This window comes from Euprymna scolopes, chromosome 7, assembly GCF_053919585.1.
Source record: "Euprymna scolopes isolate OS-2025 chromosome 7, ASM5391958v1, whole genome shotgun sequence".
Classification (NCBI taxonomy): domain Eukaryota; kingdom Metazoa; phylum Mollusca; class Cephalopoda; order Sepiida; family Sepiolidae; genus Euprymna; species Euprymna scolopes.
In genome coordinates, this window is record NC_136488.1 from 93,039,307 (window position 1) to 93,056,672 (window position 17,366).

General features: G+C 31.2%; 1 protein-coding gene and 1 long non-coding RNA gene across 25 annotated transcripts in view; one reads left to right on the forward strand and one right to left on the reverse strand.

Moving 5' to 3' along the window:
- LOC145279833 (uncharacterized) overlaps window positions 1-2,764 on the reverse strand; it is a 44,277-nt gene extending 41,513 nt beyond the window's left edge. The window contains exon 1 of the long non-coding RNA XR_013868464.1: window positions 2,476-2,764. This is a non-coding gene — a long non-coding RNA (uncharacterized LOC145279833). The remainder of the gene's footprint in view (window positions 1-2,475) is intronic.
- Window positions 12-17,366, forward strand: part of LOC145279831 (DNA-binding protein RFX2-like) — a 117,956-nt gene continuing 100,601 nt past the window's right edge. For 4 of the 24 annotated variants that reach the window (XM_080131242.1, XM_080131246.1, XM_080131250.1 and 1 more), the window contains exon 1: window positions 213-342. Coding sequence is in view for 5 of the 24 variants with exons in the window: in XM_080131258.1 (XP_079987384.1) it covers window positions 13,065-13,120 (56 nt within the window). In the remaining 19 variants the exon portion in view is untranslated. Of the gene's footprint in view, window positions 343-605; window positions 718-12,939; window positions 13,121-17,366 lie in introns of those variants that run through there. The other 20 variants (XM_080131243.1, XM_080131247.1, XM_080131251.1 and 17 more) reach the window with 14 other exon arrangements.

Here is a 17,366-nt window from a genome sequence, read left to right on the forward strand (position 1 = left end):
GCCGCCATCTTAGCATCATCCAACAAGCAGAGGTGTTGTTCGGTTATGAACTTGCATCCGAAGAAGAAATAGTTCTTCATATGACAATCAAATCCGCCAGTTAAAGATGAAAAATAGATAAAATATATACAGTATTCTGGGTTAAAATATTATACCTGATAAATTTAACCGTAAACTGCGTGCTTGTTTTTCTTTTTACTGACAAAGTACGTGTTTGGTAGGAAGTAGTCCCGTGTTAGGATACAAAGTATAGTAAGAGTGTGGCAACTGTTGCCCTAGGAATAAACGCCATAGCCACGGTATCTACGACGACTGCAGCCCGCCAACAACATACACCAAAAGGTGATTTTCCTTTTCCCATTTATGTTTCTAGCACTTATACACACTGTTGACTTCATAGTAACCCGATAGTTACATACTTGGGTGGTCGAACTGAGCACGATTTTCAATTCCGATCTTATTTTTAAGTGTTCCATCTTGTGATTTGCTGAAAAGAATAACAATCGTTTTTGTATTTTTTAAAATGGCGATTACACAAGCTACTCTCACATGCACAGCGGATTGTGCCCAGTTTGTAGACAGATCGGTTTTGTTCGCTTGCAATCTGCTGACAGTGTTGTTTATGGTGTTGCAAATGTGTGTTTATATTCAACATATGTCGAAGCGTCCTTTACGCATCGAAACGATCTGTTTTGTCGCCGTCCCTAGCTAACCAAAGTGGGTCATTTTTTTTTTTTTTACTATCGTCGCTACGTTGTGTATTAGTTGTGTTGTTTAATGTTTGCCATGTGTCTTAGTAACCGACATGGCCTGCCTTTCCTTGCTTTATTTTCATAACATTCGTTCCTGTGTTGTAATCAACTCTATTCGGGGGAAAAATATATAAGTCTTTATCCTCAAAATTGATCGTTTTTGGCTTTCAATATTTACATCAACAACAACTACATCTTATATATATATATATATATATATATATATATATATATATTACACACACACTTCTCCGTTCTTTTAAATGTTTTCTTACTTGTGAAATTTTTTTAAATAATAACGTTATTATTTAAAAAGCCATTCTTAACATGGGGAGGGTGTTTTGTTTGTACCTATTCTATACTTTAACCTTACAATTGAATTAAAAAAAATATATCATAAAACTTTAATTAAACTTGAAAATACGATTTTAAAAAATATCGCGGATCACTCTCTGCACTAGCACCCATCTTTTTTTATATAGTAAAATTATTTAATTTTTAATTCATGTATTAACCAGACAAAAAATATACATTTAGCTTTCATTCTATGAACGTTTTCATACACACGTAGTGTATTATAGTGTGAGGTTATATAAATTTAAAAACACCATATTTAATATACACCATCTTCGATTTATAGATATTTGCTTTTAAATCTGTTTTATTAATTAATTTATTTTTTTTATCTAAACGTGTTCTAAAGATGTTATTTAATAAGTTTATATATAAGATGAAAAAAATGCTGCACGCTCATTTGGAAAGGGACAAGTCTGATCTTGTTCACATGTTTCGATCAGCTTTCGCCGTCGCAAACAACAACGTGTTACCTGACCATGTTGCTACTAATTATATTTTATAGTTTACTTGCTTTTAGTATTATCGACATCTCTGTGATAAAAATTAACTTTGAAAAATAAATATTTAATAACTTCGTATTTCTTCATATTTTCTTCCTTCCTTTTGGAAAATTATAAAAACCACCCCAATTTTTCTTGAGTCTATTTTTACTTTCACAATCACCATTTTTTTTCTTTTACAGTTTTTTTTATTTATATATATTTTCTTTTTACAATTTTTTGCATTAATTCTAAAATTATGTTTGCCTAATTTTACGTTGCTTGATTCTTATAGCTTTATCAAGCCGTATTACTTATCTAATGTGTTTAATAATTATTTTTAAAAAACTCCATATGTTTTGCGATTCGAATTCAAGTTGATTTCTAATTTTCTTCTTTTTTTATAGTTGAATTTATTTTTAATTAGTATCATATTTATTTATTTATTCATTTTTAACATATACTAGTGTTTAAATCTATATGATTTCATGATTTTGAAAAAATATCTTGTTAATGTATACATTTGTTAATTATTTTTGTTTTTAAATTAGTTTTATGGTTAAAAGTAGTAACTTTGGTTATAAAAAATGATTCATACATAGGAATTGAGAAGATCTTTCAACTCCAAACTATATTTCAGATCTTACATAAAGTTTTTTTTTTTTATTCTTTTTTGCAATTAGTTTAATTTTATAGAATGGCTCGTCTCCAATCGTATGTTTTTGAGAGGATTCGTTATTAGGGTACTCAATTAATAAATAACAATTCACGACGAGAGTAATTCTATAAAATTACCTTAACTTTGTATTATCATTTAACTTTATTATTACAAAAAAAAAAAAAAAAAAAAACGCTCAAAAGATATGATTTATCAAAATGATTTTTACCTTTTTTTACTTTTAAATTTATAAAATCATTTCTCTTGATTATCGTAGTTGTTGTCTCCAACCACGACGTGTCTGTGCTGTTGGAATTATCACAGCTTCTTGACTGAATGCTTGTGTGTGTGTGTGTGTGTGTGTGTGTGTTTACTTGCCTATTCACGAGGGCTGGATGTGATACACGATCGGTTTTTAATTTGAAGTTGGGGTTATCAACTCCTCCCCAAAAGAGGTACTTTGGATTAGCACAATGATAAAAATGACCTCAGTCGAGATGAATCTCTTCTCCTCCTCCAACCGAGAGTAGAAGTGATACTTAGTATCACTGATACTACACTTTGATTCCTGGTGTAATCTTGTAAACACATTGTCTGTCTTCGTGTGCGTGTGCGCATATGCGCGTGTGTGTGAGCGTCCAATGTTTGTTCTCTTTCGTTTGCTGAATCGAGCGGATGTGTACGTTGCTGGGAAGACCAGCCTTCACATTTCCATTGTTGGCGTCCAGCTGTTCTTATGGCAACCACAATGAACAACCAATAAACAACTAAAAGTGATCTCTTCTTTATAGTACGAATTGCTTGCAACCGAAAAGCAAAAGAAAGACACAAACTGTTTAGTTTAATATATCTTGTTTTTGTTTTTAAGAAAAAAATTATATTAATTTTATAATTATTATTTTTAGTGTTTTAATTATGCTAATATTTCATTGGGGAATTATTCAGATTATTGCGCGTGCGTGTGTAAATTTACTTATGTAATAGTAATCCAAATAGATTAAAAATGTTTTGTTGCCATTTATATTTTTACAATAACTAACAAAACAAAAGAGTGAAAAAATAAATATACAACAAATATATCCTACTAAAGGCAAGATAAGTTGTTCGGGCATTTATTAGAATAGCCAAAAAAACAAAAAAAAAAAACAGACGGGAGTGAATATACACAACAAATAAATGTTACTAAAAGCAAGTTAAGTCGTCTATCTACCTGGATAAGTTTGTGTGTGTGTGTGTGTTTAACTTATTTTAAAGTGTGTTTTCTTTCTTTTTTTTTTTTTTTTTTTACTTAAAAACAAAAGTAGTCAAAGTCTGTCGAGTTAGAATGCAAGAAGAAAAAAAATGGGGGTAATGTGGAGAGCCCTGATCATCGTTAAAAAAAACAAACAATAATAATCAAACAAAATACATTTTCGTTTGATAGGTGACATTGAATGGGTTTCTATGAGTATTTTGTTTAATTTCCAATGTCTTAGCAATTATTGGAGCTCGACTATAGCTCTAACGAGACCATCATTTTTTTTCTTTTTGTTCTAACTCGACAGGTTTTATACTACTTAGTAAGTAAAGACATTTGAAAATAAGTTAAAAAAAAAAAAAAAAAACTTATCCAGCTACACAGAAGAGTAATTTTGCTTGCATTTGGTAGTATTTATTTGTTGTGCATTTATTTTTCACCTCTTTTTTTTGTTTTGTTGGCTAATACTCTATCTACTTGAATAAGGTTTTGTGTTTTAACTTGTTTTAAAGGGTTTATTTACCTTGAAACAAAAGTACTGCCACCAAAAAACTCAACTGACTTGACAATACTTTTGTTTCAAAGTAAAGTAAATAAACGCTTTAAAATAACTTATGAAAGCAAAAAAAAAAAATCTTATTCAGGTAGATAGAAGAGTAATTTATCTTGCCTTTGGTATCATTTATTTGTTGTATATTTTTTTCACGCCTCCCTTTTTTTTTTGTTAACTATTGTAAAAAAAAAAAAAAATGCTCGGATTCGCTACTATTGTTTTTTTTTTTCTTTTTTTTTTATTGATTTTGATGTTAATGTTAGAAGTTATTTCTTTTGTAAATTACTTCAATTTTATTGTTGGTTGTCGTTTTTGTAATCTTTTTTTTTTTCATCTCCCCTCCCCTCATTCATCAAAGCATGAGTTTTACTTTATTGGTGAAAGTAAAACAGTTCTGAAACTTAAAGGTTAAATGTAATTCCCCGTTTTTCTGTCCGCGGTCAGTGAAAGAGAAATCTTTCTAGAATGAGCCAATTTTTATTTTTTTTGTCCGATCTAGAGTGTTCCTTTTGGAAGGGTAGGATTTTCTCAACATTAAAAACCGACCTTGTATTTCCTCTCGTGGTAGACGCAAGTAAATAAGAACATTAAATTGTGCTATGAAAGTGAAAAGTTCATGACTTGGGAAGGGAGAAAACAATGATAATTGATTTTTTTTTATAACTATATATTAGGTACGTGCAATTTAATGGTAAAAAGTGATAATACCTATGGTTTAACCATAGGTATTATCACTTTTTACCATTAAATTGCACGTACCTAATAAAATAATAAAAATATGATAAGCCGGTTTTCAAAACCATTGGTTTTGAAAACCGGCTTATCATATTTTTTTGAAGTATCTGATTACTTCTTGATAGTGTTTGAAAGATTATAGCTTAAAGTTAATGCCTGTAAAGAAAAAATGTGTTTTTACATTTGAAAAAAAAAAAGTTATACTGAAAAATTTTCACAGCGGCTCTGAAGACTCGGAAATGCAGCTAAATTTGAAAATGAAATAAATTAATTGTAAAAACCCCTTGCAAGATAACTATTAATTTTCTGGAACTATTCCAAAGATAATTAGTAAAGTTTTAAGATACTGAATCAAAACAAACCAAAAACACCTTGTTTTTAACTAAAAATTACTTAATTATTCCCCCAAATCTAGTTTAGTAATAGAAACCGTCCTCTGCCGGATCAAAATAAATGAAATGGAAACACAAAATTTCTATGGAAGCTCCAAATGTCAAAAATTCAATTTTATTTTTAAATTTAAAGAGAAATTGCCATATTATTGGTGCTAATGCACTTACTGCTCCGCGCTATTTTTTTAAAATCGTATTTCCAAGTTTAATTAAAGTTTTCTGATATGTTTTTTTATTCAATTGTAAAGTTAAAGTAAAGAGTAGGTACAAAACACCCTCTCCTCCCCATGTTAAGAATGGCTTTTTAAATAATAACGTTATTTCAGCACAGATCAATAAGTGCACTAGTACCATATTATTATACTTTAATTTCTGAATTTTTTGAAGATTATAAAAAGTATTCATTAATTTAGGTAATCCTATTTTGTTGTAATAACAGTGCTTCTTTAATTAGGTTATTTTTTAATGTATATACAGTTAAGATTTTATAAGTATTGTACTTACCTTTTAAATTCAGGGGCATTTTAAGAATTGATAACAGTATTATTGTTTAAAAATTCCCAAATTAAATAATATTCTGAAAATATTGATGAAATCTGTTTATCAGTGTTTTTCTTTAAAATTTGAAGTAACTTTTGTAAAATGTCTACAGTATCAATTTTATTTGATTTTTGATTTGTTACATGGTGCCATAACGATAAATTAAATTAATCCTTTTTTTAATAAAAGTAAATGTGCATTACAAGTGTGAAAAAGTCAAGTAAAATCACAATTTATTCATTGAAAAAATAAGCTAAAAACGATTATTTATTAATAATTAAATAGAATGCAACTGTTGGGATGCAAATCCTGTCTTTTTTTTTTTTTTTTTACAGTGTTGCCCATCTGTACTTGTCCAAATTAATCGTTAGTAGAAATGATCTCATTTTTTAAATTATATTTTTCTTAGTGATTTTGGATTTCAATTTTTTTCAATTATTTTTATTTGTAAGATTATAAAAAAAATTCTTACACTGATGTTAACACGTACACGTGTACAAAGAAAATATATTATTAGATTGGAAATTTTTGCAAAAATTATAAAAATTACATGAAATATATATATATATATATATTTTTTTTTTTTTTTTTTTTTGTAATTATATTATAGTTTTTAGTGAAAATGTTGAATAAATAATGTTTAATTCAATGATAATGTAAGCTCGAGAAATTAATTTTCTTATTTTAGAAATTAATTTTTCGTATTTTTATTGTCGGATTTTAAGGGCTGTTTTCTTAATGTTCTTGAAATATTCAAGATATATTTTAATTGTTAACGTCTACGATGCTTTATTTTCATTAAAACAAACAAAATTCATGCATTTTGTTTTTATTTCGTACTTAAAATATAACTTTAGTAAAAGTGTTTTTTGTTTACACAAAAGCATACGTTTTTCAGATTAAAAAAAGATATGTCCATTATATTCTGTGATCGTTTATTAATACTGAAAATGAGTTAGAGAAGGATACACAATTGTAGCATTCCTTCTAAAGCCAAGCCTGGGTCTCTTTGGGCTTGTGGGCTGGTGTCAAGTCCTGCTACCACACCCAGGGTCTGCCAGCAGCCACCAGATTGCACCATGGGATCACCACACTCTTCAGCACATCCAGAAACACTTTGGTGTTGACTTTCAAGCCAACTTCGTAGATGTGAGGTGGCATGATGTGGCCCTCACTTGAAACCACACCAAAGACCATAACCATGGCTGAAAACTTTGTTGAGCTGTTCCCTCCAGCGTTGAACCGTCCGGATTTGTATTTTGAGGGTGCTGGCAGCGGTCCTGTTGTCATAACTTGGGTTGGTAGAGAGCATGAGTTGTACAGCGGTGCATCTCCGATCTAGTTTGTTAAACATTGTGTCATTTTCAGACGTGATAGAAGGCTCCTATCGCTCTTAGGATTTATACACAACTCACTAACTAGTAGATGGTCTGCAATAAAAAAGAAAACTGGTTTTCATCAAATTGAAATGGAATCCTGTCGTTTTTTTTCTAGGGCGACAATTTTATCGTTCCATCTTGTTATTTCCTCTTAAGAAAAAACTTTTTTTTTTTTTTTTTTTGAATAATGTAAATTTTTATTTTTCATTTTGTCTAATATATATTGCATAGATTTTAACATATAATTAGAGGGGTGAGATAGATTCATAAACAGTTTGAGTTATTTCAATAAACATGTTTACACTTTTTGAAGTACTGATAATGTTTGTCCTTTTTTCTTCAACCATTCCTTTTGGATTTACATGGGAATTTTAACATTTTATTTTTTTTAATGATAGGGATATCCAACTGTTCACTCTAGATGGGACAAAAATAAAAATGGCCCCATTCAAGGAAGAGTTTCTTTACTGAGAACAGAACAAAAACTACACTTTGATTCTAGGTAGACACACTTACACTAGCTTGCGTGAAAGTAAACATTTTATCCATTTTTGGTAAATTTGCAGAATAATTAAATTAAGAGATTGTAAAAAAAAATAAATAACAACAAATAACTTATACCAAACACTCTAAAATTTAATTATCTACCGACCTGTATACTTTTAATGTGTTGAAACTGTTTTAAGGTTTTTTTTTTTTTTTCTTTTTCAAAATTTTATTTTGTTCAAAGCAGTTTGCATGATGCAAATAAAATAGATAGCTGTCTTTGGTTTAACTATTTGAGGAAAGGTCAAATAGTAACAAAAAAATTAGTTCACTTACTAACCCTAAGTCTGAGTAGCAGTTCTCCTTGAACTTAGCATTAGTAGTAGAGTAAATCTTTCTTTCTTCACATATGACGACCTCTCTTAATAGTTAAGCCAAAGGTGACTATTTTCTTTTTGTGCGTGCTGCGTGCAGACAGAATTTTCTTTTAAATTTGGGAAAAAAAGAAGTTTCAGTCCACAGATTGGTAGATAAATTCTGTTGCATTTGGTATTAGATATTGTTTTTGTTTTCTCAAATGTTAACTATTCATCACTTTTACACCAAGTTTAACATTGAAAAAGAACATTTCATTTACTAGTTCCGCGACTTAAAAACAATGCAATCCCTATTCCAAACCCCACTGTATTTCTATTTTAAAAAGAAATAAAATTATGTGAACTAAGTTTTCAGATTTAGGTGGCATGCATCATTCAATGTCTCATTATTTTACAGTAGTTAAGCATGAATCCAAGAAAAACTCACATAGAAATATGTTTTAGCAGAATCTGGCATTAAATTATGTAGCAACAGTGCCATTCTCTAAACATTTTTTCTTTTTTTATTACTATTGATTAGGTTTCAAATTTTCAGGTGATAATTTTTTTTCTGGTAATCTATTTAATGTTATTTATATAAAATTTTAGCAGATTTGGAATAAAGGCCACCTCTTTTTTACACCCTCTTTAGAAAATTGAATTTCAATTTGATCTAAAAAATATTCTTTAAATGATGTAAAATCTTAAAATGCATTCTGTGCATATAAAGTATCTCTTTGTAAGTAATGAAAACTGAAATAAATCAAGGATTCTTGATAATATCTGATTGGCAAGAAAGTACTTGTAGTTTTTAACTTTTAAATTCAAATGAACATATCTCAGCTCAAACAAAAATTCATTGATTGAAATAAGCATCATCAGAATGAACACACTTTTGCCAACGCAAAGCAAGTGTATTTATTCCAGTAACGTAAAAGTTTTGTGTTCTGGTGGCGGTGAAGTTGCTAAAGGCGTTTTTGATATCGCTTAGGTTTTTTAACCATTTCTCACACAGAAAGTTGTCGAGATGCTTGAAAACGTGGTAGTCAATAGATGAGAGGTTTGGAGAGTATGGGAAATGAGGCAGTTTCATAGCTCAATTCGTTCAACTTCTGCAGGGCCGGTTTAGCAACGGGCGGTTGGGCATTGCATGGAGGAGAATTGGGTTTTTTCTGTTGACTAATGCTGGGTTTTGTTGTTGAAGTTTCTGATGCATTTCATCCATTTGTTGACTGTACTTCTTCCTCGTAATGGTTTCGCCTGCATTAAAAAAACTAATGGATAAGATGGGTCACAAATCACCAAACAGTTAGCATGACCTTCTTTTAGTGAAACTCGGAAGTGTTCTTCGTCAGCGTCTAACCATTGAGCTGAGCATCGCCGGTTGTCATAAAGAACCCACTTTTCATTGCAAGTCACAACCCAGTCAAGAAACGGGTCGTTCTTTTTGTGTAAAAGAAGGGAAGATGACCCTTCATAATAGTGTTTCTTTTGGTTGTTCAATTTGTGAGGCACCATTTATCAATTTTTTTTTGTCTTTCCAATCTCTCTCAAGTGGTTGGGAATATATATCTATATTCATTGATTTATAATAACATTTAAATCAAGTTTTGAAAATGAAGTTCCAAAGAGCATAAATTTTACATACATGTCTAAAGAAACTTTTTTTAATAAATGAATCCGCACAATCTCAAAAAGTAACATTTTTAAAGGAAGTCAAAACATTTTCCTCTCTCTTCAGTAAAATAACTTTGTCAAAATGCCATGTTAGCATGCAGCCAGTAAGATAAACAGTTTAAAGCATCAGCCTATTTTCAAAATCCAAATCGTATAGTTAATAATTTATATAATTAAAGATTGTCCAGTAAAAACATCCATGCCAGAACTTTTCAAGTCTGTAGTCTGTATTTCTTTCCCTTTCAGATTGTGTATGTGAGTATATATATATTATTTATCTCCTTTCCAGGATATTAAACACAAGGTCAAGTGTGGGTTGAATTTGGCACACCCAGGTTTTTTCGGTCCATGTGGTTAACCACTTAGCCACTGTCACCTTCTCTGTGCATATATATATATATATATATATATATATATATACTAGCATTTCAGTCCGGCGTTGCCCGGGTGTTTGGATGTGTATGTTGAGCAAAAAAAAAAAAGTGGTAGTAGGAAGGCAGGCTCGAACCCATATCGCAAAGGAGGAAAAGAACAGGGTAAAACTCAACGTTTATGCTGTTATGACCACCGCCAAACCGGAAGCGACATTTTTTAAAATTAAGGCTAGACAATCTAAAGGAGAGGATAACTTTTAAAAATATCGGCGAAAAAAGTGACTCCCCCACCCTGTAGAAAAGTGCCTAGTTGAAGGGGAAGATATTAATGCTTTTAGCCAATTTTTCGATATTTGTTGTATGAAAGGTCAAACTTTAAAATGATACTGATCTTGGTAAAATCCGTCGCATCTATTGAAAGTTTAAGGCAGACATACAAACAGACATGCATGCATACATTTATGTATTGGTAACTAAAAATTTTTGACCCAAACTGATGAAAAAGCTTGCCCTATCTCTGAATACCCTTTATGTAAAATTTCAAATATTTAGACCAGAAATTGTCTGAGTAATTTGGAAGAGACCGCAGAGGTCAATTTTTTAAAAACTTTGACCCCTATTATGACCCCTTAAAATTTATTGTTTTGGGCTCAAATCAAGTTATTAAGTTAGATCCATGTCCAAGGAACCTATATCTAAAATTTCAAGTGCGTAGACCCAAAATTGTCGGAGGAGTTTGTTAGAGTTCTTAAAGGTCAAATCGTTGAACTTTCACCCCTTAATCGCCAAATTTCTGGCCAAAAACCGATCACCTCAATTTTCCTAAATCTCAGTACCCTGTATATAAAATTTCGAGTCTGTAGACTAAAAATTGACAGTTATTGCGTAGGGAAATGTACATAGACACACACACTTATATATATATATATATATATATATATATATATATATGAAAAATAAATTTGAAAAAAAAACACCTTTTGTTTTTCCTGTCTTTAATTGAGTAATTCTGATAGAAAGCATTTATAAAGCACAAGCAGGTTATCATGTCTATCTTTTAACAAAATAGACTGGTGGAATTCTGTTAAATACTTTTCATATTTCATTCCGTTAGAACATAAGCAAAAGATGGATTTAGGATAACCTCATCCTTGGCCTTCGGGACAAGATCACAGTTTAGTATCTGTTCTTCAGATGCTGCACTTCAATTTTTTGTTCTCTGTCAGTGGAGGAGAAATCCTTCACGACTGAGACAATTTTTATTTTTGTTCCTTTTCTCCACGTTAAAAAACGACCCTGGTGTCTAACTCTGTCCCGTGGGGAGGCATTGTAAATAGGAACCTCATCCTACTGCCAGTAGATGAGCTGGCAAGCCCCAAATGAATGTTCAAAGCAATTAATGTTGCAGATAATATGAAAAAATAACAAAATTATAAAAGGAAGAAAATCTTACACAATGCTGTGCTCTCAAATTGAAACTTGATTTTTTTGTCCAAAACGAGTCGCAGCAGAAGCATGCATGTACATATGTAGTCAATAATGGTTGTATAGATGAATATATATATATATATATATATAGTACTAATATAATTGCTGATAATCTTTTTAATTTTGATTGATTCATTGTTTTGCTTCTCTCTCTTTTTTTTCTTTCGTTGCCTTTGGCTGAGAGGGAGCAAAATAAATAGTGAAGGAAGGCAGAAAAAATGCCATCTGTTCTTATTTCCAAAGAGGGAAAAAAACCTTCATTTATCTTTCACTTTCTTCAGTTGCCTTTGACTGGCAAATGGAAGAGGGGAAAGTAAAGAGAGAGTGAAGGAAAACGGACAGAATTCTGCTTGTTTTGGATTTAAGAAACATTTGACTAGGAGGGAGAATTGATTTAGTGTTTGGATTGATTAATACACCATACTTAGAAGAAGAGGTTATGAGTTCGAACCTAATTCCAACACTATTATTTTTACTCTGATTTTGTCCTAAAATGAACTTATGCATTTCAAATTAAACATTATGCAGATTATTTTCATTTTAATTCTAGAATCTACATACTTTAATGAAATTAGAACCTAGAATAACTCTGTTTATATATGATAATTGTATCACTGTAGTTTCCTAGATGTAAATCCAGTGTTTATCAAAAAATGCTCAATAACAATCAGAGCGTAATTATAGTATGTTTATTTATATAAAATATATATTATTTATATAAAAATTATTAATTATTTGCATACATGTTTCTGTTGTGTCCTCAGGTCAGATCTTTTAGAAATTTTTATTATTTGGTCTCTTTTCTTTTAAAAGATGCTACTTTTTGAGTTTGTACTAAGTCAATTATTAAAAAAAGTTCTTGAAGTGGAAGTAAATATATATGTGCTCGTATGTAGCCAATAGTGTTTTATAAATAAACATACTAATATATATATATATAAGATAAAGCATAAAGTTACATAGGAACTTTATTACATTATCAAATCAAAAAAATCAAAAAAGGGTTACAGAAAGAGTAATAAGGAAGAAACCTCTAGGCCATGGCATTTTTAAGCTAAATGCTTCTTGTAAAAGCCAGCATTATACAAATGTAAAGATAAAATGAAGTGTGTGCACATAAAATATAATGATCCTTTGAGAGATACAGAATTTAAATATTGTAATCATGAAGTGAACACTTTTCTAATTCATGATTAAAAGTAAAATGGGTAAAACACATTTAGAAAAAAAAAAAGAAAGCGTCGAAGAAGAGGAAAGAAAAAAAAGGAGTTAGCTGACTAGTTTCGCCCTCACTTTCTCAAAGCTGTATCGAGGGATTTAAAAAGGAAAAATCGAAAATATATACATTATTAAAATAAAGTTACATTGCGTAATGGGCGAAAGGGGGGGGCGATTAAAATAAAGTAACGTTATATTTTTCGAAGATCCTAGAGGTTAATCACGCTCAAACCCAAGAGACATTCCCTCTGCTTTCAGAGAGAGAAGGCCTTCTCAAACAAACCTGAATAGTCTCCAAGATCTTCAAATGGAATGTTGAGTGAGCACAACTTGGGATTGAAAATGAATTTGTACTGAAGTTTGCTGCACATGATGGGTTTTCAATGAGATGGTCAGTTATGGAAGATCCGTACATGTTGGCAAGTACCTCTGTTGCTCGGTATGTCCTATTTTACTTATCATAAATGATAAAAGTCTTCCCTTCTTGATTGCAAAATAAAATGAAAAATTATGAAGAGTCTATGGAGATCAACCAACCTTTCGACATTAACACGTCTTAGAACTTTTACTAATGTTTATATGATTTTATTTATGAAAACTAATCACGTATTGAATATTTTTGAAAAAAAATGTTGGTTTCTTAGTTCATATTATCAATATATTTGAACTTATATGGTCTTAAATCAGAAACAATGTATGTAAAAGAGTAAGGGAAGTTTGGTGGGATATAGAGAGAAAGTGGATAGGAGGAAAGAAAACAAATGCAGTAGATAAGAATTATGCTTCTATAAAAGACAATGAGTTTAAACAAACACGATCATTATTAGTATGTATCTCAAACCAAAATATCTAAAAACTTTTAATGCCAGCACATAGATCTTTGTAAAGCATAAATAATGATACCAAATTTATTTGGAGTCTGCTACCAAATTATCATTGTTCAAAGCTTTTTGGAAATTAGAAAATATCATATTGTGTGCTATTAGTTCAAAAGCCAATATAACTAAAAATGTATGCTTAAAACAAGTGAAAAATCCTTACAAATGTAATTTTCATCATAATCAAAGCAGTAATCATGAAATCAAACCTGCCTAAATATTAGGCAAAATCCAATTGCTTCTCAAAGTAACCTCCAAAAATCTAAATTTTATTTTAAAGTTGAGACACATTCTTCTTAGCACATTAGAGACCAGTCTATTTTTTTTAATAGTAAATCAATAATACAAACGTAGATTTGGATAACAGGTAGAAACAATTTGATAATAAGGCAAAAATTTCATTCACAAAAGTTTTCAACATGGATTTTTATGGAAAACTTAACAGCTTATATTAAGCCAACCATATTGGCAAGTCACCTTTTTTCTTTAAGATGGGCATATCTTTATATGCATAGAAAACAGAAATTGTGCCAATCAAACATGAAAAACACTTGATATTTTTTTTTCACATAAAAAATTTGCTTATCACTGAAAATAGTAGCTTGAAAAAAAAATTCTTGATACAAAAATAATTGTATATTTATAAAGATAAAAGATTAACCTACTAATATTATTAGTCTAATTTGTTAATTGAAGGTTGTGATATGAAGCCCTGTATATATGCAGTATATCTTTTCTCTTTAACCACGTGAAAATCAGCGACCTGATTAAAGTGCTTGGTTTCAAAAAAGAAACATTTTAAAGAAGCATTAAGCATTATATTTTTAGCAATTTAAAAAAAATTCCCATCTTACTTATTTTTTTTTTTTTACTTGATAAAATGAGATTATATTCAGCTTTATGTTTAGATCAGATCCTTAAAAAGTTGCAATGTTGATTTGAAGTATCCAACAACAACAGCAAGGATATGTGCTAAGACAAAGAATTATTATTAATTTAAACCTGCAAAAACTCGCAACAGACTAAAACTAATGCAAAAGTAAATACCGAATAAGATTATATAATAATATGCAAAGGTATTTCATGTTCATGTGTACATTATCTTTTTTCATGCACATTTTTAAAAACTGAAATCGTCTGATCAGCAAAGATCTTGATTGGTAATTAATCTAATATCACTAAAGTAAAAACTTCTGGCTTTACCCACGTTAAAATGAATTGTTCCAAAATCAAATTATGTCGTCCCATTGACTAAAAACTACATTTAAATATTAAATAAATGCATTCAAAAAGTGATATTCATTATATATTGATTTAAAAAATACTGGCAATTATTTTTAGTCGCGTGCAAGCAACTCTATGAGTCACTCCGTCGGTCTGTCAGTTGGTCGGTCTGTCCGTAACACTTTTGTGCTTGGCCTTTTTGGTTAAGATCAAAGGTCTGTTGTTAATACATGCTGTTCTTAACTTTTTAAGCTTTTCTCTGCCTTTTGGCCAAGATCAAAGTGTAGTAATTTTTTTTTTTTTCCCCCCAAGTCCCTCGACACAAATGAGATTTTATTAAGATTATCTTTTTTGTATTTTTTGATATAAATAAAAATGTTTTAAAATTGGGCTTAAGTAGGCACCCCCCTACTTCAAATAGTATTAAAAATGTGTTTCATAAAACTAATTTAATTTCAGATTACTGTTCTCGTTTTGGATGTTATTTTCATAATGTTTTGCCCAATGCAACCTCTGACCATCTTCAAGTGTATCTTGTTGAATTCGGAAATCTGTATAGAATTTTGAGGTAAACACTTAATTTAATCTGTGGAAGTAGATTGCTCTGATTCTGGCAACTATGTTGAGGTCTAAAAGTCTTAAGTTATTCTTAATTATATTTTGAGGATTGAACCTTCAACCTTCAAAAGACTCACATAGAACTGATTTTTACTTAAGACTACATCCATTGTACCCAATGAATATAGTTAAGAATTACTTAAAACCTCATGACTGACAAAACAAGAACAATTTGTTTTCCATAGGTTAAATAAAGGGTTTAGTCCAAATTTTGTACAGATTCTCAAATTTTGATATAAAGATTCCCGAGTTTGACAAAATGCACTTGATCAGAGGTTACATAGGTTGAAACGTTGTTAGAATAATATCCAAAATGAGAACCGTGGTTCAAATGTCCTCTATAGTATCAGACCTGACGGAATGGTTAATTGTAGGTATAGGCCGTTTCATGCCCTCGAAAAAGTTCCAGTAAAAACCTAACAGCCAGCCATGGTTCTCTCAGAATGTGCTGCTGCCATTGCGCACAGAAATCACTTTTTCCACTGCTTCCAACGTAATAGATGTATGGAAACTAAAGGCACTTTCAGGACTGCCAGCAACCATTGTAAGAAAGTAATAAAGAAAGCAAGAGATTTGTATGCTCAATCCGTCAAGTCCAAAGTAGCTGACCAGCGGTTTGGTTCCCACCAGTTTTGGCAAATACCAAACAGAATCCTGAACAGAAGTGTGTGCTCTATCCCAACTATCATCAATGGACCTGAAGTAATCTTGTCAGCATCAGACAAAGCCAAACTCTTTGCCAAGAACTTTGCAGCTAATTCTACCCTTTGTGACCAAGGTCGCCAACCCCCAATATTTCCTCCTGCATCAGAAAACACGCTATGTGATATACATATATCTGTATGTGATGTTGCCAAGCTAATCAAAAACCTTGATTCCAGTAAAGCAACTGGCCCTGACGGTATTCCAATTATAGTACTAAAAAAACTTCAACCAGAACTAGCGCCCATACTTACAAAACTGTTTAAACGTTGTCTTAAGGAGAATAGCTTCCCATCACCCTGGAAAATCTCATCAGTATGCCCTGTATTTAAGAATTCAGGTGATCGCTCATCCCCCTCTCAGTACAGGCCAATAAGTCTCCTGTGCGTCATGAGTAAGTTGCTGGAATTTGTGTTAAATACAGAAATAATCAACCATCTCAACAAAAATAACCTTCTTAGTGACACTCAATATGGTTTCCATTCTGCTAGATCTACAGCAGATGTGCTTACAGTTATATCTCATAGGATTAGCAAATCTCTCGACGGAGGCAACCTTTCTAGGGCAATTGCTCTTGACATATCTAAGGCCTTTGATAGGGTATGGCATAAAGGTTTACTTCCCAAGATCTCTAGCTATGGTATAGCTGGAAATGTCCTAACTATTAAATCATTTCTCTCTGATAGGTTCATAAGAGTAGTAGTTGAGGGGCGAAAATCAGAAGCTCACAGTATTAATGCTGGTGTCTCTCAGGGGTCCATCCTGGGCCCAACTCTTTTCCTGATCTACATTAATGATCTTCCAAATCATATCCTTACATCATTTGTAGACATTTATGCTGACGACACTACCATTTATGGTACCACATCTAAGACAGTAAACGACCAAGTTCTCTCCAATTCTCTCTCCTCTGATCATGAGCATGTGGTACAATGGGGAAAGGAGTGACTGGTTACTTTTAATGCATCTAAAACCAAGCTTCTCTCTTTACATCATCAACATTCTGATCCACATTTGGCATCAATTGAAATGAATGGCTCTCGTCTTGAGGAGGCCTCAAGTTTTGACAAGCTTCTGGGCTTGACAATTACTCCTGATCTTAAATGGAACACGTACATCAAATCTTTTGCCAGAGCCGCTGGAAAAATGGTGGGATCTTTCTATCGATCCAGTAGATATCTCACTGCTGATGCAATTCTCTATCTATATAAGAGCCAGGTACATCCAAGGATGGAATACTGTTGCCACATCTGGGCAGGAGCA